The sequence below is a fragment of the Acomys minous genome (assembly GCF_964271855.1).
Source record: "Acomys minous genome assembly, chromosome: 13".
Lineage (NCBI taxonomy): Eukaryota > Metazoa > Chordata > Mammalia > Rodentia > Muridae > Acomys > Acomys minous.
Window position 1 is genome coordinate 16,307,350 of NC_140495.1, and position 24,525 is coordinate 16,331,874.

A 24,525-nucleotide genomic window follows, 5' to 3' on the forward strand; every position below is an offset into this window, starting at 1 on the left:
GATGCTGGCTATATCAGCTAAATGACCAGACCCTCTCACTCAGGCAGCAATACAAAGGACCAGGACCACAGCTGGAGAGGTCTGCCAACAACAGCACTCCCGTGGCAATGCTCAGACATGGAAGAGTGGGATGGTGCTGCCTGCCCAGTCTTAAAAGCTGTGGTTGGCTTATTTGGGATTCGTCGGAAAAGGCCTCTCAGAAATAGTGGGAAATTACTACACAAACTCGAGTTTGTTCTCTAGAACAAGAAGTGGGGGAAATAAAACATCCATTTGTTCCTCGGCCTTCAGGAGGGACTGGCCAAAAGCAGTGTGGAAAAGGGCTCTCCCACAAAAGGCCCTTAATTTGTACATGACAGTCAAAGGGGCAGAGAGCCTGTGAAATGCTCCTTCAGACTCTCAGGTGACAGCTATGCTTCCGCCAAACCTTTAAAGCAGGAATTCAAAAGCTGTAAGCTCACCACTTATTTTGAAAATAGGTTCTAGAACACAGCCATAAATCTCAATTTATGTTAGGCCTGTGCTTGCTTTCTCATTATTACAGCAGAGCTGAGTGGCTGCGACAGAGACCACAAGACCTGGGAAGCAAAAAAAAAAGAAAAAAGAAAAAAAGAAAAGTGTACCAACCTTTGCTTTAAAGTTAAGAGGTGGAGCCCAGCGTGGTGGCACAAGCCTTTAATCCCAGCACTCAGGGAGGCAGAGGCAGGTGTATATCTGTGAATTCAAGGCCAGCCTGGTCTACAAAGTGAGTCCACGGAAGCCAAGGCTACACAGAGAAACCCTGTCTCGAAAAAACAAAATCAAAAACAAACAAAAAAGTTAAGAGGTAGGAGCCAGTGGCATGTTTACAAAGCCTGACAGGAGAACGGGGTGCCTAATGTTCCTCAAGGGACCCAAGTGATAAGTCAGCAGAAGCCAAGCACAGCTGTCTTCTGGATTAGGTTGGTACAAGAGGAGGGACTTGGTCCTGGGTACCAAGGCTCATCCCAAACTCTGCCCAATACTTACTGTCCCCCAAGATCAGCTCCACTTCCTCATCTGCATCAGAGTCTTCATCTTCCCCCTCCTCGCCCTCCTCTAGAAGGTTTGCTAACTCCTCATCAGAGGGAGAGAAGTCATTGTCTCCATCCTCTCCTGCATTCTCATTGTTGTCATCCTCCTCCAGTTCAGCCTCCAGCAACTGGTCAGTGTCTAGATCATCTAAATCATCAGTATCATCATCATCATCATCATCATCCTCTTCCTCCTGTTCTTCCTCTTCCTGATAAGAGAGCATAAAGTCCATTAGGACAAACACAAAGGCTTAACCCACATGGACCATGTGGTAATTCCTATCCAAGGGGACAGAGGAATAAACTGTTAGTAGAACAGACTTGCCAGTGGTGGTTGGGACAGGCAACTATGTTTAAGGCATTTGAAACCACCTCAGCAAGGATTACTGACCCTCTAAAAGGCGAAGAGTCACCCTGTGGAGTCAGGCACCCCATTTTCCTGTCTGGCTTTGTAACCATGCCAACTGTCTCCCACCTCTTAACTTTTTTTGTTTGTTTTTGTTTTTTCAAGACAGGGTTTCTCTGTGTAGCCTTGGCTCCCTTGGACCCACTTTGTAGACCAGGCTGGTCGTGGAGCTCTTATGCAAAGAAACAGAAAATCTGCCTCACAGGTGTCTCAAAGGCCATCGATAACCTTGATTGACCAGGGGGACTCTTCGCCTCCTGCATCAACCAAAGTGAGCTCAGACACTGGAACAAAAGGTCTGCCTGAAATGTAAAGCTCCACATTCTAGCAAAACACATTCTAGAAAGAACACAGCTGCTGAGCTGCCCAGCTTCTAAACCCCTCAGCTCCTACACAACAGGCAGATCCCTACCAGAGCTGCTAAGTGCTCAATATGAACACTTCAACAATGCAGACGCACAAAACAGAGTAAATAGACACCTATCTTTCCTGCTACACAGCAATGACAGATGATAGATACAGACAGAGCATAGACAGACAGACATGATAGACAGAGTGCCAGAAACCTCATCCATTCTTCTATTCAACAGTAATTTACCAAAGATACGAACCTACCAGAAAAACGGTGAAACATTTTCTCTAGGTACCCTGGATTCTAAATCTCCTGCCACTCACCTTAAAAAAAATAAGCACTTTGTTGACAAGACCCTGGGTTCAAACCCCAGCACCACAGTGAAGAAAAAAAAATCAGGGCTATAATATAACACAGACTTGTCAAGCAGCTCTGCTTTGAGGACTCTGGGGGTAGGGGGGTGGGGTGTGTGTGTGTGTTTTCTTTGGGTGTTAGTACAGCTGGGCACATGTGTACCACAGAACACACATAGAGGTCAGAGGAAACCTCAGGTGTTGACCCTCATCTTCCACCTTGTTTAAGACAGGATAGAATCACTTGTTCTTCTGCCATGTTATCTAGTCTGGTCTCCAGGCCTCTGGGGATTCTCCTGTCTCTCCTTCCCACTCACTATGGAATTATGAGATTACAGCTGTTTGCTACTGTGGGTTCAATTTCAGGCTCATAGTTGTTTGGCAAGCACTTTACTTACTCAGCCACCTCTGTAACCTGTATAGACGTCTTGATTAAGCTGTTTGATGCAGTGATTTATACTTTCAACAGTTTATGTATGGCAGCTACACAGGGAAAACTAATGCTATCCAGAGATGCTAACATGTTCAAGTATGTGACTGTGGAGGGGGAGGGGGCAGGCTGGAGACGACTACCCTACAGCTGTAGTTATATATCATTTCCAGAAACAGAGACTCAGCAGTTACTAAGCACTGCTCCACCTGAAAGGAGCTCAAAGTGTCTGGAGGTGGCCAAGTGAATAACACAGACAAGCTCACACACACAGAAGATAAACCAGAGGGAACCAATCAGAAGAAAGCCAAAGTGGTCATCAGATCGTAACTTCAGCTCCTTTGCAAGCACATTTCCATGGCCTTGACCAAAATTAGCTATCATCTATTAGCAAAGGACCAAAGTTCAAAATAATCAGAGGGGAAAAAGGATAATAATAACCAAAAAGGAAAGAATCCAGGACCATATGTCTATCTACTCCATATGGAACAAAACAATGTTTAAAATTTATGACAGATGAGACCTGTCAAAAACAAACAAAAAATTTTAACAGAACAACCTTCAAGCTTTTTAGGGGAGTTTGCGGGGAGGTTCAAGGAAGTAGAATGTATGGGGTTGGGATACAAACCAGGACATCATTTGTGCCAGGCAAGCACAAGTGTTTACTACTGCAGCCAAAGACAAGTTTAAGAAGAACTGAGAAGTGTCCAAATCAAGAGCACTGCTGAGGCCAGGGGTCAGCCCCAGCATCTACAACGCAGCTTTTAGGCTTAGGGTTTGACCCATTAACTCTGGAAGGCCAACTGGAAAGGAAGAGCAGACTGAGGAGGACGTGAGGCGCACTGTCTTACCTCAATGTCTACTCTGAATGACCAATGCTGGTGTGTGTGCTGTCAAAGATGAGTGTGTCCAGCTTACTGACAACGTCAATCTGAAACCTGGATCATGGAACAAAGGCTCCCAGACCTATCTGAATTTTGCAAAAGAGTCTAAGCCTATGTTTTTCCCAAAAAGATATTCTAAGGAAGCAGCCTTTAGAGCAGTCTGTGAGCCACGGTCCTGAGACAGCACGAACCATCTCTTGTCTATCTAAATAAGGTCTCTATTGGGTCTAGATGTGAACTGTTGGCTTTTGTTCTTCTAATTCTCTCAAGTCTTCCCTAAGGACTTAAAAGAGTTTATAAGAACTAAGGACCAGGGCATTTTAAAAGTTACTAATAAGTTTTAGAACTGAATGAAGTATAAAATGCTTTTCTCTCTGAACTCATCTGAGTCAATTTCATGATTATCCAAAGCCCCCACAGCCTGAAGCTAACAACCCACCCTCCTCCTGCCAGATCAAAGGCCAAAACTCCCTCCTCTGGCGTTTGGCCCTAAACTTGACTCTGGCAAGCTTCCTGCTCTGGGCATAAATCCACCCTGGGAGCCTGTTACCACAGGTGTCTTTTTTACATCCCTGCCTCAGCCATCTGCACACTTCATCCACTGTGGCTCACTCCTTATACAGAGATTCAGCTCCTCAAATCTAGCAATTTCTCTTTAGCACTCAGGTCCCAAGTGCCTTCCACCTATCTTATGTTGAAAAGACTACCGCACTTGCTCACTTAGTCTTTTTCTCACACAGGGACAGCTGGCTTCTGCCTATACCACTCCACAAGTTATGATGTGCTCTGAAATCAGGCTGCCTCCACTGAGCCCAAACTCTATTAGCATGAAGACCAGCTGTGGGGTAATTTTTAAGTGGTACTTTATAATTGCTATTTTGGTTTGTTTGAGATAGGGTCTCACTATGTAGCCTTGTTGAGCTAGAACTCACTATAGTAAACAAAGCTGGCCTCAAACTCAAAGAGATACAACTGCCTGAGTGCCAGAAGCAAAGCACACTGGACCACCATGCCCAAGAAGTAAATTTTTGTGGATGAAGTTTGAACAAGTACAATTGTGATATGAATTCCTAATTAAGAACATGGAGATGCTAGCTCAAGCATTCACAGCTCTCAAGCTCCATTTTTGGCTGCCTCACCTTCCCCAGGACAGAATCACAAGTAAGTCCAGGCAATACCATTAGCCACCTGTGCTACAAACCAAACTATCTGGCTCTTCAGGATTTGTGTAAAATATTCACAGCTGTGCTTAATTTATTTAGTGTAGCATTTGTACATAGATATCTCAAAATTCTAGAATATCTGTTTTTCAAAAGAAATGGCTTATAGCCTGTATTTCCTTCCAAAATATAACCCACCAGAAAACCAAATTTCTGGCCATACATTAAGGACAGTTAGTCCAAAACAAGGATAACTTTTTTTTAATTCAGATACAGTGCTACTGTCCAACATTTACTGTTCCATACTCACCTACTTCACACTCCTACTGCCTTAGCGCTGTTCCTGGACTGTCCTAAAACATCACAGCTTCTTTCCGTGTGACAGATACATGTGCTTTCTCTCTTTACTGACAGAATTTAACTCTAGAACAATTTTCTTCTTGGTTTTTGTTTTTGTTTTTGTTTTTTGAAACAGGGTTTCTCTGTGTAGCCCTGGCTGTCCTGGACTCGCTTTGTAGACCAGGTGGCCTCGAACTCAGAGATCTGCTTGCCTCTGCCTCTGCCTCCCGAGTGCTGGGATTATACGCATGCTCCACCACATCCAGCTTTCATTTCTTTTCCTTTTTCCTTTTTTTTTTTAAAGGGAAAAAAAAAAAAAAGACCCTTTCAGGAGTCAGCACATTCACCTCTGGCCAGGGATGCAGTTGGTGTGGACTCACCATCCGCTTCTAGGCAGTGGAGAACACACAGGAAGCACAGATTCCAAACAGAGATGAAAAAAGAAAACATTATTCCCTTGTTCAGAGTCTTCTTAATAAACTTAAAGTTAACAGTAATTAACTGACAACTACTGACTTTTCAAAATCTAGAAAAAAATTATCAATCATCAATCTTTGGCTTCAGAATTTTCCCCTAAAAGCCAACAACAAAGTTGACTAAATTAGCTTTTTAAAACGCACACACCAAACACTGAGTGAATAATATGACCTCTAGCAGGTGACAGCTTATCAGTGCTCTTATGAACTGCCAGAAGCCATGTACAGCAGCTGCCTCAGGACCAACTATGGAAGGCTAAGTCTTCCAGTATATTTCACTCATCAACATGATGGTCAGTTCATCACTTTCTGTAAAATCTCCAAACTTATTTAAGCCTCAGAATAAATGGCAACTTTTTCCATTTGCGCATGAGTGTGTGTATGTGGTGCGCTCGCGTATGTACATAGATTAGAGGACATTTTGTGGGAGTCTGTTCTCTCCTTCCAACATATAATTTTGGGGACTGAATTCAGGCATCAGCCTAGATGTGGGCCTTTGTCTGTAGGTGGAGGAAACACACCCTCCCAGTAAGCTTTGTGCCCCAACGAAGCTGGTTATAGGTGAGTGTACACCCTGCTGACATGAACTCACCAGACGCCCCCAAACCTGCAGAAAAGGTGTCAAAAGCTGGCTCTTTGAAGAAAAACATATCAAAGGTGCCCCAGAGACAAGTCCCTGGAAGTGTCCTGGGAGTGTCTCCTGCTATTGAGGTACCTTGGTTTAAAAACCCAGAGGTTGAGGGTCGGCAGGCGCATTCCCCGTTTCTCCTTCTGTAGCTCCCTGTCTTTGTCTTCTATCATTAAGCTTAGTGAATTAAAATCTAGCTCTTTGACTCTTGACTGTCTTTATTTTAACCAAGTGCAGTCAGTTATCTGGCCTTTCACAAGTCAAAGGCTCCCTTCCCATCCAGTGCTGAAGCTGGGGAATCTGGCTCCCTCCTGCCCAGGAGGTCTTCCTGGTGACCAGTTCTCAGGACAAGGCCTTCTTCAGCTGGCCTCCAGAAGGCTGAAGAAAACTCTGGGACTAGATTCTCAGCCCAGCCTCCTGCAGAACGGAACCCATGACTAGACAGCAAATGACTAAATGCTGAGCCATTTCAATGATTGAAATGGAAATTACATTTGTGGTATTTAAAATGCATCTCAATAAAGTTCTCTCAACAGCTACCATTTCATACAAGTACTTTAAGGCAATGACCATTCGTTACCCTGAACTTGTTTTGCTAAGGTGAAAAGGCAAATTCAAAGGTGTTGGTCACAGGTGCTTGCTTGCATCCCTAAGCCACACATGAGACACCCAAACCATCTGAGAAGACCAAAGAGCAGGTAGCAAGACCAGGATAAAATTTTGAATAGCAAATAACTCATATGAAAATGAGAAGTCTAGTTTTAAAAATCAGGTGAAGCATATAAACCAAAGTGGGCATTTAAAAAATTCAAGGAGGCATTCAAAAAGGTAATGAAGAGAGATCCAATGGGAACTGTAAATACATCACACCATCACAAGAGTCTAGAAACAATTTGGATCAGCACAATAATGATACAAAGGGGACTAATAATGATAAATAATATAATACTATCCCAAACATCTGCCTTTTAAACTTGAAATGTGGCGAGTGGTAGCAGACTGCAGGTGTTAGCACACAGTGAACTTAGCTTAAATTCTGAGCAATCTGAAAAGTAGTCCTAGCTTACCCATGCCATACACCTATGCACACAACAAAGACCCTCTGGGCTAGAAAGTTTTCGCACTCATCTACACACTGGGTACCAGAGCACCTTGCCAGGGCCCACATGAGCCTGCATACTTAGGCACTGGCATCCATGCTGGGATAACCTCTACTGTTCTTTCAGAACCATAAAGTCAGAGCCCTTAACAACAACCTGTCCTCATTCCATCATCTTTCTGACTTAATTATTCAAAGGGAAAGCCAAGCAGAATCACACACAGAATCGGTCTTTTTCTTAACACATGCTCCCTGGAGAGGGTGTGGAGAGAAGTGCAATACTTAGGTTCACTTGCTCCTTCATAAAGGTCCCTGAATGCAAAGCTACAGCCTACCTCTCTCCCCACCCCAGGCACTCAGGAATGAAGCCAACAGAATCAACAGCCCTTTACCTGTCTTGAGCATCCCTAGCTTCCTTTCAAGCTCCACCTTAAAAGACAGACACCAGGACTCACTGATGATCCCCAGAGGAGCCTGCAGCCCACAGCCTTAGAATCTCCAAAAATATGGAGGGTGGGCATAATGATGTTACATGAGTAATTTAAAATATGTATCAAACTTGCTTCAAATTTATAGTTTAATATACCCAGCCACCCCATGTGCAGGGCTTGCCTGGCAGTCAGGGAGCAGATGATGCGTTTGTAACTATAAAGCCAAACAGGGAACCCAACATCAGAATTTCAAAGCTGCACAACAAATCACCCTTGTTTAATCAACACTAAAATGTGTTAAAGAAGAACCTGAGTCCTTAGCCTACTACACGCAGAAAACTGCTGGGGTTTTTTTTTTTATGTGTGTGAGTGGTTTTTTTGGTTTTGTTTTTGTTTTGTTTTAGTGCTGTTGTTTGTTTTGTAAATTTGCTTTGGGGTTTGGTTTTGTTTTAGCAAGGCATGGGCAACTTGGTTATACCCTATGTCAAAGTTAAAAACAGTAAGGGGCTGGGGTGTGCTTAGCCTGTGTTCATCAGTCTCTAGTGCCACAAAAGAAACAGAGAGAGCATGCACAAAAGGGAGCAAGAGAAAAAAGGAAAGTTATACTTTAAAATATTTTTGTAGGGCTGGAGAGTTGGCTCAGCAGTTAAGAGCACTGGCTGCTCTTCCAGAGGTCCTGATTGAGTTCAATTCCCAGAGGTCCTGAGTTCAGTTCTCAACAACCACATGGCAGCTCACAACCATCTATAATGTGATCTGATGCCCTCTTCTGGTGTGCATTATCATATACATTAAATAAATAAATAAATCTTTAAAAAAAAAAAAAAAGCAAATGGAAAGAGCAGAGTTCTTCTCACCCTATTGGCACATCTCATCCAGGGACTTTAAAGTCCCTTACCTGTCGGACCAAGATTAAAAGTGAAGAACTTAACTCAAGATCTAGAAAGAGCTATTTTACTGCCCCTCATAATCTGGAGTCAAACGTTAATCCTTCAATTTCAGTGGTGTCAACTCTGTGGCAGACCCTTTGAACAGGACAAAGGAAGTACACTAAGAGGGTCCTCCTGCAATGCCGCCTGTGCTCTCAAGTTGGAGACACTCTTCAAAACTGATGGTGACACAGCAAACATCAACAGCACAGACCTGACTCGTGAGAAAGGCAAAGCTAAGACCATGGGACATTAAACAACCTATCTGTATTATACTTATGTTTAAATTTCTCAAAACCATCAAGATGATCTTTACCTAGTCATTCCACTCTTACTAGCATCCATCTCCGGCAGAAGTGACTGCCTGGCTTCCTCGGGACACTGGAGTTGAGATCTGCTTATCTTCTTCTTACCATGATTCACATGAGTGGGGGGCAGCACAAGGCACATGTGGAAGTTGAAGGACAACTTGGAAAACTTAGAAAAAAATGGTTTTTCCTCCTTTTATCACATGAGTCCAGGGAACTGAATTCAGATCATCAGACTTGCCAGCAAGCAATTTTAACCAATGAGCCATCTTACTGGCCCTACAGAAGCTGCTACCTTGAAGCCCCAAAAGGACACTATAAGAAGCATGGAGGTAAAATCAGAGACTGCTAGACAGCACATCATAAATGGAGCATGGGGTCATTAGGCACTCGATTTTTTTGTTGTTATTGTTACCATTCTGGTTTCAGATTTGTGCTTTGAGATATGGGCTGATCTGGTAGCTGAGCTGTGTAGACTAGGCTAGCTTCAAATTTGCAAGCCTTCCACTTTAGCATCCTAAGCACTGAGATAGTAGGTATCTCAGCAATACCACACTTTGCTTATTTAAAACCTTGTACTAATGACAGCAGTTTCCTATCCCCTTTTTGTTTTAAATGAGTGTTATAATACGTCCATCTAAAAAAAGCTTTATACTAACAAAATTTCACTTTCTGTAAGTTTCAGGCATATTAACAGGTCTTCCAAATACGGCAGCTTGTAGAAACTTATCTTAAAAATCCCCTCCAACTGCTAGGCGTGGTGCCACATGCCTTTAATCCTGGCACTCGAGAGGCAGAGGCAGGGGAATCTCTGTGAGTTTGAGGCCAGCCTGGTCTACAAAGTGAGTCCAGGACAACCAAGGAGACACAGAGAAACCCTGTCTCCAAAAAATATAAAATAAAAAAATCAATCAATCCATCAATCAGTAGGAAATCCCCTCCAACAAAAGAGCAGAGCACATATGCCCCAAAGCTTAAACAGAAAATTCAAAGATCTCTGACCTGGTCCTCCTCTTCATCCTCATCTTCTGCCAGACGCTGCCTGCCCACTTCATAAAGTCTGCATACCGTGTCCATGTTCAGCGCATCCATACTGCCTTGATTCTGGAATGGAGCAGCCATCCTGAAGTAAGCAGTGAGTCAGAGGGCCTACTTCCACACTACAGCTCTGACTGGTGCCTTTTACCTTCCTTGACCCTGTAACTAACAAAGCTGCCAGTTCCTACAATTATTTGGCTGACTCTGAAAATGTTACACCTAGAACAGAGTTGGAGGGATACAGGATAGGCAAGTTTAGGCAGTGGTAGCTGTGAGCACAGGAGACGCAACAACCACTGGACCAAGCTCAGCTCACCTTGATGGGAGACAAACACTCCTCTGAGGAAGGGAGGGCAATCTGAGTTCAGAAGCCAGGAACTGAAAAGGGGGTTTTTCTCACTGTTTCTCTTAAGACTACAAATCTCCCAAGCCCTAGCAATCGAATACGTTATCAGGAATATTACTTTAGACTACATTGGTGTCAAATAAAATGCCTAAATATAACTTGGAAATTACCTTAAATACCAAAACAAAAGTGTCTCTGAAAGCCCTCCTTACCTCAATGACAGCAAGATAGCAATCTTTGGTGTCTGTACACAGGTCAAAGATGTTCCGTTTCACATCAATAGTTGCTGAAAAGTAACATGTGACTGAGAATTAAAGTACTGCTGCGACCTAAATGCCTGCTTTTTGTTTACAGGAATGAATTAAAGGACAATGTTTAAGACTAGAAAGATGGCTCAACAGTTAAGAGGGCATACATGCAGAGGGCCCAAGCTCAGTCCTCAGCACTCATTTTGGGTGGTTCACAACCACCTGTAACCAACTCAAGGGGATCAGATGCCTATGGCTATTGTGGGCACCTGAGCTCTCATGGGCATACCCATACACAGACATACACAGACATACATTTTAAAAAATCTTAAGGGCCAATATTCATAGGTATTTCTATAACTTCTGTACTTGTCAGTAAGAAGTCCTCCTGGAAAAATGGAGGATTTTTAAGGAAGGATACAAAAACATAAAGAAAACAATGAACAGTATCAGCCCTTACCTATAGGTTTATAATCAGTTGCATTAAATGTTCGGAAGGATGACCCAAAAGGGCTTTTCATCCTCTCTTCCAATAAGTCATCTTCGTCATCTGCCTGCAGCATTGCTAACGAGGAGGAGAGTAATGAAACAGTGCTAAGTACCAGAAACACGAGTGACCCACAAATGAGGGAATTACAAAGTCAACTAAGATTTTAGTGAGTATCCTTGCAAACCAATTTTTTCTGCTTTTAGTTAGTTCTTCCCCAGGAGTCCTCATTACATATCCAACACGCTGCAGCACAAAATAGGCTCAATCTCTCAGTAAGTATTGTAACTGAAGTTTTATAAAATATCCCAAGAAAAGCTGCGTGTGAGGCAAGCAGACTTCTGTGAGTTCGAGGCCAGCCTGGTCTACAAAGTGAGTCCAGGACAGCCAAGTCTACTCAGAGAAACCCTGTCTCAAAAAGGAAAAAAACAAAGCAACAACAACAAAATTATCTTTAAAATAATTGCTTTTTCTCCTATAACAACAAAAATGTTCATCTTCTGTCACCCTTTGTTCTTTTTTTTTTTTAAAGCTTTTAATTTAATTGCTTTTCACAAGTGAAACCTTCTAAAAGTGAAGCATCCAATTAAGCGCGAGTGTTGAATGAGGAAAGAGAATGAAGCAAAGGGCTTGTTACCTCCATACATCACCGTCCCGGTGTGGTTAAACACCACGCGACACTGGTCCAGAGCAGGAACAGTGTGCAAAAGATGGAAAGTTCGAAGGTCCCACTAGGAGGGATGTGATTAAGGGAAACTGTTACATACAAAATTAAGAGCACTTGGGTAGGACTACGCCAGGCTTGGCAATCACTCTGTCAACTAAGCTACATGCCCCCAACCCAAAGAGGTTCTTCTCTAAACCTCATGGAAACGGAGTATCATTTCCTTTTTTCTAAGATTTATTTCTATTTATTATGTATATAGTGTTCTGCCCGCCATGTGTGCCTACAGGCCAGAAGAGAACACCAAATCTCACTATAGATGGTTGTGAGCCATCATGTGGTTGCTGGGAATTGAACGCAGGACCTGTGGAAGAACAGGCAGTGCTCTTAACCTCTAAGCCATCTCTCCAGCCCAACATATCATTTTTCTTCCTACTAGGCACTGATACTTTAAATACCAACACATAATATTGATATTCCTGCAAATAATCTCATATCCTTAAATGCTAAGTAAGCAACCCATTCTCCTCTTTTCATGCCTAGCAACTGATTTCTATAGACCAGGTAGAAAGTAGTATACTGAAATATCTCTGCATAACAAATCAGGTAACAAATGGAAAGACACGAGTGGCAAGGATACAATTTCTGTATTGATGATGACCTCCAGCCCATTTGGATGGAAAACACCACTGATATTCATGTTGAATTTGTCAAACTTGTGGATAGCCTGTGCAGAGCGGACATCCCAGAGGACGCCATCATTTAAGACAAGATCATCTGTAGGATTAAAGGTGGCACAGTTCCTCTTGTAGTTGTTGGCAAGATCTGGGTTAAACAGAGTCAACAGCTTGTTGCCAGTCTGAATATCATAAATCTTTAGAGAAGAAGGGGCGGGAAGAGAAAAATCAGACTAGTTTACACAGTGGCAGGTTTAAAGAGAGACTGACATGCCTCTCCATGCTCTCAAACCCCAGCACAGAAGCCCTGAAGCTGTGCAACTGACTGCTGGGTCCCCGCCTGAGTGAATGCTGAGCACACCAGTTCCCTGCCGAGCTTGGAAAAATCCATTTCCCACAGTAAAATGAGAACTCAACCCACATCAACAAGTTAAAATAAACCTTTTCTTCTTCTGTTTTAAAGAAACAATGTGTTTCCAAGGTTAAAACTTGGTAAGTTGTCATCAAAGATCAATGACAAACCACAAAATACTACTCAAAAGCTGTTAGTGAGATACCTAGTATTTCCTTAAAATTCCAGAGCATATTTTAGCTCCATCACACTAAGAAATTCTCAAGTCTCACAGTCATAGGGGAGAGGAATAAGGGAAAAATGGAAGGGAGGGAGGAATGGGAGGATGCAAGGGATGGGATAACAATTGAGATGTAATATGAATAAGTTAATAAAATATATTTTTAAAAAAGAAATTCTAAAGTCTACAGTTTGCAACTGATACAGAGACCAGATCTCTCTATCAACTAAGACATGCCGTAACATTTCCAGTTTAAAAAAGATCCTCCTCTGATGCAAAGAAGGAGACATCATAGCCTAGATTATGGACAAGACAACCAGCCTGGTTATCTCAAAATTCAGAGTCAGGAAAACTGGAGGAAAGAGCCTTACCCTTAAAACATGAGTAAGATATAACCCAAATGGCATTATAATGATCTTGAGTAGGTCTTGGTTTAATAAAAAAAAAAGAAAAAGAAAAACCTTTGAAACCAAGTTCACTAGGAATAATTAAGAAAACTGAATGTGGACTGGACAATAGATATGTGGGAATTATTTGGAATTGATTATATAATTATATTATTGTTAGAAGATAAATAGCATATCAATAAAAATGCCATAATGTCATAACCTCATTTCAAATATCTTTTAAAAAGAGAAATTTACACATAAAATACTGCAAAATATTAAAATGAAAAACCTAGGTAACGAGTGTCTATATTTTCTTTCTTACAACTTCCAGTATATTTTTATGTTTCCACAGGGGGAATCCTCTCTGGTTTCCTGCCTCACATCCTCCCCAGGCTCTCACTTAGCCCACTTTTCCAGCTGCTTGAGTGATAGTCACACTTCCTTCAGGATTCTGCTTAAAAACCACTGTCTTTACTCTGCAACACTTGCTACATAATATATAATATTTATTTGTCTCCCCTATGAGGCTCCCTGAAGGCAGGGGTTTTGTTTTTAAGATTGATTGACTGATTATGTATACAATAGTTCTGCCTGCAATGTGTGCCTGTCTGCCAGAAGAGGGCACCAGATCTCCTTATAGATGGTTGTGAGCCACCATGTGGTTGCTGGAAATTGAACTCAGGACCTCTGGAAGAGTAGCCAGTGCTCTTAACCTCTGGGCCATCTCTCCAGCCTCAAGGCAGGGGTTTTATTTCATATAAAACTTGGTAAGAAATCAGTAAGCCTCTGCTGTCAGTTGTGTGTGGCTGACCCACACCTATCTTCCTAGAACCTGGTGGATTGAGGCAGCAAGATCTCAAGTGCTACAAAAAGAAATCCTAGCCGGGCATGGTGGCGCACGCCTTTAATCCCAGCACTCGGGAGGCAGAGGCAGGAGGATCGCTGTGAGTTCGAGGCCAGCCTGGTCTACAAAGTGAGTCCAGGACAGTCAAGGCTACACAGAGAAACCCTGTCTCAAAAAACCAAAAAAAAAAAAATCCTATATCAAAAAGGAAAAAGGAGACAGGCAGACTGCCGTACTAATAGTCTTTTCAACCTGCCAGATTCCTACTGCACCCTTTCACATTTTCCCCATATAGCTTACTATTTGTGACAAAGTCTCACTAGTGGTCAGCACTAGTCTTGAACTCTTGATCCTCTTGCCCTCAAAGTGAGGAGTCACAGGTATTCCCAATCACGTCTGGCTCTCTGTGTAATTTTCAACTACTTTATTTACTTGGATTCTGACTACAGGGTTGTTTTGTGGCTTTGGGGCTCGGGTACTTTGTGGTCTGAGATACTATAGGTTGGTTCTAGATCATGTTAGGCATGAGTGCTCAGTGAGCTACATTCCCAACACAGGTCCAGTGTTTTACCACGTGTTTTAAAGGAGCTGGGTGCAGTGGCACACGCCTGTAGTCCCAGCACACAGGAAACAAAGGCTGGCAGATCTCTTAGTTTGAAGCCAGCCTGGCCTACAAAGCAAGTCTAGAAAAGCCAAGGCTACACAGAGAAACACTGTCTTGAAAAACCAAGATAGATATAGATAGGTAGAAAGAAAGAAAGAAAGAAAGAAAGAAAGAAAGAAAGAAAGAAAGAAAGAAAGAAAGAAAGAAAGGAAGGAAGGAAGGAAGGAAGAAAAAGAAAAAGAAAGAAAGAAAGAAAGAAAGAAAGTAAGTTAGTTTTGAAGAGGCTCACTACTTGCTCAGGCCAGCTGTGATGCTGCAGTTTCCCTGTCTTAGTGTCTGGAGTGACTGCGATTACAGACATGGACTAGTACACCACTGAGTAATTTCTAGCTGCCAACAAGAAACAATCTCACATTACCTCCAGAAGATTTCAGTATGAGCAAATGGGTAAAAACAACTTGTAAGAAGCAGACTCTCAAGTACTTACATGGGCAATGTCTCCTTTCGTGCCTATGACCCGATCCTGAGAGTGCTTACTGAACTCAACATAGTGATCTTCTGTGAAGGAATGCCTATGAATAATAAAATTACTGAGGTAATGGACTGTTAAGACAGACTCTTCAATCACCTGCAAATACAGGTAATTTTCCATCTTGCAAATCACATGCACCTGAAGATCCTTGGTTTCCAAAGAACAATTATATACATAGATTAAAAAGCAAAGGCCCTCTATCAGTCCACCAGAGCAGATCACAATACGAGTTTGCTGGTTAGAGAAATGGCTAACATAGGACATGTTTTTGAGATATCCCAGAAATCAATACAACTGTCATGTGAACAAAATACATAAATGTCCATTTGGAGTTAGTTGAATAGCCCGCTGTATAATGGGAATATAGGCATCAAAAGATTATTTGTAATAAACTAAGATAAAGCCTTATTAAATATGAATTTCAATGAGAAAGAAAGAAATTATCAACAGTTAACATTACTCCTCTTTTCCCAAAACAGCTTGTAATTTCAAATAGGATGAAGGGAAATTAAGTGGATAAATAAGACACAAAATACAAGATACTATGCTACAAAAGCAAATAAATACATACTTCATATCAAATACTGATTTCATCCCCCAAAGTGCAGACAAAGGCTGACTCCAAGTGGCAGATGTCAGAAGTAAGGACCCGTCCTACAAGAGGAAGGAGTTAAAAATCACCAAGATTTGAATTACATGTGACTACAGGGGACTAGAAAAAATTATTTACAACCAGGGACCTAAAGATGTTTGGTTTTTTGTAACTTACTTATTGTGCATGTATGTATGATTTGTAGGTATGGGGATGTGTGTGCCATGCATGTACAAGTCAAGACAACTCTATAGAGCTGCCTTCTTCCACCCTCACATGGGTTCCAAGGAACAAAAGCAGGTAGTCAGGAACTGCAAGTGAGCACTTTACTCACTGTCCCAGCTTGTGGGCCTGGGTTTTATTTGTTTTTCTTTTGTTGAAATAGGGTCTGTGTACTCAGGCTGGCTGAGAACTTACTCTGTAACTCAAATTGGCTTTGAACTCACAATCATCCTGGCTCAGTTTCCCATGTACCACCACCATACATAGTTAAAACTCCCCTATCAATACCTGGCCAAATCCCTCACTTTCCTTCTGAAATACAAGTCAACATCAACTAGACTTTCTAGCTAATTACTCATCTAAAATAAAGCCCCATAGATATGAAGTCTCCTTTAACTCTAACTCCCCAATCCATCTCAAAATGAGAGCACCAGGGAAGAAGCCCTCACCCTGGAAGGTTCCAGATGTGTGATGGCTGAGTTGTGACAGTTGTAGCTGGCCTCTTCCTGTCCACTGAAGACATTGTAGAGCTTCAACTGCCCTGTACAGGTACCAAGCATCAAGAACCGCTCCCGGGCTGAAAATGCACAGCAGGTAAAGCCACTTTCATCTTCATTAGCTTCCCGGAACACTGAAATAGGGCGAAATCTAATTGGAAAAAAGGGGTGGGCGGGATAAATCAGAACAAAGAATGTCTAGGAACTCAGAAAAACAGTAAATTTGCTATAAGGTATGTGAGAAGAATACTATGTTTCAAAGTGTGAAATCTTTCAAACAAAAGTAGATTCTAAAGCATTACAATGACCTTCAGTAATTTTTTGGTTTAGTTTTTTCTGATTTTTCAAGATAGGGTTTTTCTGTGTAACAGCCCTGGCTGTCCTGGACTCACTCTGTAGACCAGGCTGGCCTCAAACTCACAGTTATCCGCCTGCCTCTGCTTTCCAGTGTGCTGGGATTAATAGTGTGCACCACCATGCTCAGCTAACCTTCAGTAGTTTTAAATTCTCAATGAAAAAGACTAAAGTGTGTGGTCCCATGTGTGTAAGATTTATAAAGAATCAGACAGAGGGCAACTTGGCTGGCATAAAAGGCAAGTTTGAGAAATGGCTATAAACAGTGAGTTCTAAAAAATGTATTGATTGTGATGACAGCAAAGGGGTCAAAATACTGCCAAGAATCTAAAACAAATCCATAATTAACTTAGTTAGCTCACACAGCACATAAAATGACATTCAGTAATACCTCAGGGCAACAAATGACTTTAACTAATCACCCGGTAATGATACTGACCAAACACTGGTTTAAATAAAAGAAAAATTCCAAGGAGTGTGGAGAATCTCTCCTTACCTGCTAAAGATAAGGTGCCTATCAAAGCACCCGCCATCTACCCCTCCATATTTTGGAAATGATGCCCTGCGGTTTAGCCTTGAGGTAAAGTTTATTGGCGCTTGTCGCCTCTGTTTTGGCTCAGGACACTGGTGAGGAGTAAAGAGAGAAAAGGGAGGACAGGTGGCAACAGGATTCTTGCATCGAGCATGTTGCTCTCTCAGATACTCTGTGATGATACTGTCCAACGTAGGTGGGGAAGGAAGATGTCTATCCAGTTGTTTTTTTATGGCAGGGCTCTGACTATATGCGCCGTGGTCCGACTTCTGCCGCAATACTCGAATTTTCCTGCCATTGCACGGTGATGGCCTCTCTCTAATAAAACTGATCCTACCAATCAAAGGGGAGTTGCCAGCATATGATGGGCCAGGCAAAGCCAATGAACCCTGGGAGGGGCGTGGTGGAGGATGGGCAGGGGGGGCAGAAGGGGCAGAGGCACCCACAGCAGCATGGCTACCCAGTCGACTTGCAATGCCATTGGCAATCCGAGGGGTCCGGGGAAGAGAGACAGGAGAAGCAGCAGCAGTTACTGGGGTAAAGGCAGAAGAATGTGAGGCAGCAGTCATGGGCAGGTCAGCCTCTCTCGTCAGCACGGTTGCTGTCTCTCCAAGCCCTTTAGAAATGAGGTGGTTTCGTATCAACAAAAGCAGCTCCTTCTCCGGGAAGGAGATCCTCGACTGAGCGACAACATCTGCTTTCTGTAGTCGTGCCAGTGACACGTCAGTGCCAATGAGAAGAGGCTTTCCTGACACTCGCTCAATGAGTTCAGCAGCATACTTGCAGAACTTGACATGGTCACTACGCTTGTCCTGCAGCACAGGCTCCTTCATCAGTTGTTGAATCTGGCAGCTACTAAAAAGGGGGAGTTTGCTGATGATCTGTCGAACAGTGCTACTTCGAGACAGGCCCACCAGGGCCTTGCAGGCCAGGGCCCGGATCTGGTCTGCATCTGTGATGGGCATCTTGATGGACAATAGGGATAGAAGCACCTTGATGCCATTGTTGGACTGGACCACATTCCACATCTTGGCCAGAGTATGCTCACTGCTCTTGGGCGTCTGAGACAGCTTTCTCCGAGGAGTTCCAGAAATAAATTTGCCAATACTGGATATTCGGTTATCTGGGCCACATACACAGTTGATGATAATTTGAAGTGCTGATTTCTGTATTTCAGCATCATGGATAAAGAACTCACCCTCAGCCACTCCCAAAATAATGCTGATACCTATAACATAGAAAAAAAAATGTTACTGTTCCTCATAAAACAGCTAGAAGGACCTAAGCAAGCACACTACAGGGACACTCTACGCACCGTCCTTATTATACACTATGAACAACAGTCAAGTTATGGACCTGCCCAAGTGTCTATCAACAGACAGATGGACAGAGAAAACATGGCATTATACACAATAGAATCTTTCTTAGAAATTAAAAAACTGAAATTACATCCTTTACAAGAAAATAAATGAGGGTAGCAAAACGGCTTATAAGGTAAAGGCTCTTGGATTCGAGCCTGGAGACCTGAGCTTCATCCTCAGACCCACATTTATGAAAGGCAAGAACTAACTTTAGCGAGTTGCCCTCTTAACCTTCACACATGCACCATGGTATGCAAGAACACACACAAAACAAATAAAATATAAATAAGAATAAAAAGAAAATACAAGGCTCTCAAGATATTGACTAGTAACGCATTTGCAAAAATCTAGAATTAAAACACAACAGAACAAAAGCCCACTCAGGAGGCAGAGGCAAGCGGGTCTTTGTGAGTTCCAGGCCAGTTGGGTCTACAAAGCAAGTCCAGGACAGCCAAGGCTACACAGAGAAACCCTGTCTTGAAGAAAAAAAGAAGCGGGGGTGGGGGTGGGGGGGGGGTGGTTTCCAGGTGATAGGAGGAAGAAAACAAGGAAAAAAATAGTTTGTCCTATATGCAGAATCTAAATTTAACTATGTGTTTGTGTGACATGAAAGTAGATGGGTAGCATGTAGTGACAAGTTTGGAGAATTCTGAAATTTTGGTTTCTTTTTAAAAGTACAGACAGGGTTGTAGAGATGGCTCAGCGGTTAAGAGCACTAACTGTTCTTCCAGAGGTCCTGAGTTCAATTCCCAGCAACCACATGGTGGCTCACAACCATCTATAGTGTGATCTGATGCCCTCTTCTGGCCTGCAGGTGAACATGCAGATAGAGCACTATATTCATAATAATAAACAAATAAATATTAAAGAAAAAAGATACAGACATACTCTTAAGTGTTTTCATTTTAATCTCAGGCTTGGGGATATGAGACTGCTTCAAACTAACCACAGCAAGCAGACTATGGTTTGCTTGTGCTAGCATGGTTTTGCCAGCTGCACAGTTTCTGTGATTGAGTGACTTTTGGAATTCTGGGAACTTTTCAGAAGATATATAAATAAATGCTAGAACCTGGAGGTTGGAGGTTTTGGGGGTGGTGATGACTGTTGGTCATTTAGAGAGGATGGTTGTAGTTTATTAGTAGCCTTGGTCAAAGAAGAAACAAATTAGATTCAGGGATTTTCCTAATTCCTCTCTCCCCTCTATCCTTGTTTCTCTCCTAGCTAGTGTTAGGAAATGAAATCAGAGGACAAAGGGTGGGGGTAAAAAAAGAAATTACAAAGTAGTAAAAACTAGCTACAGAGACAACAGGATGAGGAGGAGGAAGTGGGAGGCACATATCAGCAAGATAGTATGATAAACATTATGAAACATAAAGAAACCCACTAGTCTATAGAGCTTTAAGGGCCACGGAGCTGGCTGAGAGTAAAAGGGCTTGCAACATAGGCCTGATGGCCTGAGTTCTATCCCCAGAACCCATGTAAAAGAGCACTTCTACAGGAAGGTAAAGACGGGAGAGCAGACTGGCTGGAAGCTCACACACCCACAGCAACAAGACGAAAGAGAGCTAACACCAAAGCTATCTTCTGGCTTCTTAGTGTGCTTCATCTACAGGTACATACACACACACACACACACACACACACGCACGCACGCACATACACACAAATATACAAACACACATATACACATACACACATACACAAACACATAAACATACAAAAACACAATTTTTAATCTTTTAAAGCTAATGGCTGCCTTCAGTGACACAACTTCATAATTTGAAGTTCTATTCATTTTGCTCCATTTAAGAAGGAAGGAAGGGGGCTGGAGAGATGGCTCAGAGATTAAGAGCACTGTCTGCTCTTCCAAAGGTCCTGAGTTCAATTCCCAACAACCACGTGGCTAACAACCATCTATAATGTGATCTGATGCCCTCTTCTGGCCTGCAGGTGTACATGCAGGCAGAGCACTGTATACATAATAATAAATAAATCTTAAAAAAAAAAAAAAAAAGACAAACATCAGCTCAGACCTGCACATCAAGAAAAAAGGGCTGTGTGCGTGTGTGTGCATGCCTGCCTGTGTGGTGCATGCACATGAATATGAAAATAAATAAATAAATAAATAAGGAAGAAGGAAGGAAAAATGCAAAGATAGGCAGGCATGCAGCTACACAGCAGGTCATCCTCAGTACATACTGAGTTAAGAGACCAGCCTGGGATCCATGAAACTCTGTCTCAACACACACACCATCCAAAAACAATTCCAAGTAAGCATTCTGCTGCATGTTCTGTGCCTTAATGGGACAGTATCTCATGTATAGTGGGAAGTGTGAAAGTCAAAGTTTGTGTGCATATTTAAAGCAGTGGGAATAAATTAAAACCAGCTAGAAGGCGGCAAAAGACCCTCAGTTAGCAGTTATCTCAGCAGTAAGAACCTTACTCACTAGACAGGAAAGAATTACGTAGGTGCTTCAGCCGTAGGCACCTTCTTTCCCACAGTATAGGCTGAGGATTGACCTCAGTGGCCTTCTCACACAGCTTCTTCCTTTCCCATGTTTCTGAAATACTCCTCAGGTTACCAAGCTCTTGTCTTTCGCTGTTTGTCCCAACTTGCTGTCTAAAGGTAAAGCTCTGGGAAGTGCATAACACTAGTACAGAAATATTAGAACCACTTAGAAGCCCGAAGTTCATTAGGATGACCCTCTTTATATAAACTGTACAGTGCCAATGACACCAAAAAGGAACCCTCTATTCCAATGATTCTTAACCTTCCTAACGCTGCAACCCGTTAATACAATTGCTTCATGTTGTAGTGATCCCCAAACCATAAAAGTATTTTCATTGGTATTTTATAACTGTAATTTTGCTACTATTATAAATGTTTTTCTTTTCTTTTCTTTTCTTTTTTTTTTTTGTCAAGACAGAGTTTCTCTATGTAGCGTTGGCTGTCCTGGAATTGCTTTGTAGACTGGCTAGCCTCTGAACTCACAGAGATCCTCCTGCCTCTGCCTCTGCCTCTGCCTCCCCAAGTGCTGGGATTACAGGTATGCACCACCATGCCCAGCTACTGTTATAAATCTTAATGTAAATACCTGGTGTTAGAGCAAATCAAGTCCAAGACAGCCAGGACTACAAGAGAAACCCTATCTCAAAAAAAAAAAAAAGAAAAGAAAAAAGAAAAAAACCCTGATGTGAAGGATATCTGATATATTACCCAAGAAAGGGTCATTCGATTCCAAGGGGATTGAGACCTCAGGTTGAGAACCACTGTCCTAGTCTAACAACCTGAAATTAGGATACAAGCATGACCAGAAGAGCACAGGCAAATCTACATTCACACAGCAACAAAGATGGTAAGATGCACTTGAGACAGCTGAGTCTGGAAATAATTTGCCTGCCTATCACAGAATGAAAGTTTGATCCCTAAAACAAACAAACAAACAAACAAAGGTGCTGGAGAGGTGCCTCAGTGGTTGAGAGTACTGACTGTCCTTCCAGAGGACCAGGGTTCAATTCCCAGCACCCAGATGGCAGCTCACAGTGTCTGTAACTCCTATGCCAGGGAATCTGGCACCCTCACATAGAGACACATGCAGCAAAACACCAATGTGCCTAAACAAACAAGTAAATAAATAAGTAGCATGAGGATACATACCTATATCCTACTACTGGGAAAAAAGGAGAAAGTCCAGGCCCAGGATCAATGGTCAGCTAGCCTACTTGTTGAGTTCCAAGTATCACAAAAAAATACGGCTGATGCCTGAGGAACGACACCTGATGCTACCCTCTGGCCATCACACACATGCATGCACCTGCAGTCACAAAGACCAGCAGGGTAACAAGGTGCAACCTACCTACAGTAGAGACAGTAGAGCCAGCCTCATCCAGCACATCCACTGACTCCGCCAACTGGAGCTGGATTTTTGGCACCACAGTGAGAATAGCCAGGACATCCAAAGCAAAGCGCACAGTGTCATTCCTAGACAGGAAGAAGAATTAGTCAAAGAGGGAACTGCAATACAACTACAAAAAACAAAGGTATAACTGACTAAAACCACCATTTGGACAATTCTAAAAAACATCTTTCTTAGCTGGGCATGATAGCACAGGCCTTTAATACCAGCACTCAGGAGGCAGAGGCAGGTAGTCTCTGTGAGTTAAAAGGCCAGCATGGTCTACCAAGTGACTCCAGGACAGACAGGGCTACACAGAGAAACCCTATCTCAAAAACCAAAAGTTTTAAAATGTGCTAACTACAAAAATGAAGATATAATATTACCTGGGTTCTACACACCTCAGCCTCAAAAGAGACATCAATCATGAATACACTATTACACAGAAATACAGTATTTTGACTATTAATGTGAAAAAAGCAAATTGTAAAAACACTAACATAACTGGAAATAGTAGTAAATGTCTGTAATTTCACTATTCAGGAAACAAAGCAGAAAGACTCCAAGCTTAAGGCTGCCCTTAATTACATAATGGAACCCTTTATAAGGGCTAAAGAGGTGGTTCAGAATGCCGGGCGTAGTGGCGCACACCTTTAAGCCCAGCACTCGGGAGGCGGAGGCAGGCGGATCGCTGTGAGTTCAAGGCCAGCCTGGTCTACAAATCGAGTCCAGGACAGCCAAGGCTACACAGAGAAGCCCCGTCTCAAAAAAATCAAAAAACAAACAAAATCAAGAGGTGGTTCAGCAGTTAGGTACATCAGCTGCACTTCCAGAAGACGCAGGTCTGATTCCAAGCGTACACATGCATCTTATGACTCCATCCCTAGAGGATTCAATGTCCTTTTCTGGCTTCCATGGGCACTGTACACATGTAGTCCACAGACATACATACAAACAAAATGTCTATATACATAAACAATTAAAAAGAGGAAAAAAGCTGGAGACGTGGCTCAGTGGTAGCAATCGCACGGCCCTTGGTTAGACTTCCAGTGTAGTTACACATTTTAATTTCTAGTACAGAAAATACTAATAAATATAACAAAACATTTCAGAGTGTTGTATAATTTCTTTTGTTTGTTTGGTTTTGGGGGTTTTATTTCTTTGTTTTTGATACACATTTCTCTGTGTAGCACTGCATGCCCTCGAACTCTGTAGACCAGGCTGGCCTGGAATTCAGAGATCTATTTGCGTCTGCCTCCTGAGTGCTAGGATTAATGGTGGCGGCACCATCTGCCACCTTCCTTAGTACACAATAATTTCTAATATGGTAAAAGGAGTTCTAAGGCCAGAAGGTTTGAGAATGGCTATTCCAAAAGAAACTCACTAGATTTAGGTTGGTTTTTTGTTTGTTTGTTTGTTTTTTGAGACAAGGTTTCTCTGTGTAGCTTTGGGTGTCCTGGAACTCACTCTGCTGGGATTAAAGACATGTGTCCCCATACCCAGGGACACAATATTTCCTGGTCCTTTTTCATTTCCTTCACTGCCTTAAAGTTAAGAAGGGCCTGTCAGGGGATGGAGGGTTTTTAGTCACAGAACCTGAGAGGGAGAAGCAGAGGGATCTCCGGGTACAAGGACAGCCTAGTCTAAGGGGTGAGCTCCAGGTCAGCCAAAGCTACATAAAGAAGCCTGTCTCAAAGGGAAAAAAAGTGTCCAAGCCAGTTGTAAGGACAGACACATGCCTATAATTCCCAGCACTGGGGGCAAGTAAAGGAGCCAGGACTAAGCCTGGAAGGAGCAAGGGAATGAAGAAGAGATAGATAAGA

The 24,525-nt window shown here is 42.5% G+C and overlaps 1 protein-coding gene across 6 annotated transcripts in view; it reads right to left on the bottom strand.

Annotated features, from left to right (window-relative positions):
- Positions 1-24,525, bottom strand: part of DCAF1 (DDB1 and CUL4 associated factor 1) — a 69,953-nt gene that overhangs the window by 5,805 nt on the left and 39,623 nt on the right. For 5 of the 6 annotated variants that reach the window (XR_014773596.1, XM_084752571.1, XM_084752569.1 and 2 more), the window contains 11 exons: positions 22,664-22,788; positions 17,410-18,673; positions 16,512-16,710; positions 15,820-15,902; positions 15,204-15,288; positions 12,271-12,504; positions 11,604-11,697; positions 10,940-11,044; positions 10,444-10,517; positions 9,850-9,951; positions 1,009-1,261 (listed from right to left, as the gene is read on the bottom strand). Coding sequence is in view for 5 of the 6 variants with exons in the window: in XM_084752571.1 (XP_084608697.1) it covers positions 1,009-1,261; positions 9,850-9,951; positions 10,444-10,517; positions 10,940-11,044; positions 11,604-11,697; positions 12,271-12,504; positions 15,204-15,288; positions 15,820-15,902; positions 16,512-16,710; positions 17,410-18,673; positions 22,664-22,788 (2,618 nt within the window). In the remaining variant the exon portion in view is untranslated. The remainder of the gene's footprint in view (positions 1-1,008; positions 1,262-9,849; positions 9,952-10,443; positions 10,518-10,939; positions 11,045-11,603; positions 11,698-12,270; positions 12,505-15,203; positions 15,289-15,819; positions 15,903-16,511; positions 16,711-17,409; positions 18,674-22,663; positions 22,789-24,525) is intronic. The other variant, XM_084752570.1, reaches the window with a different exon arrangement.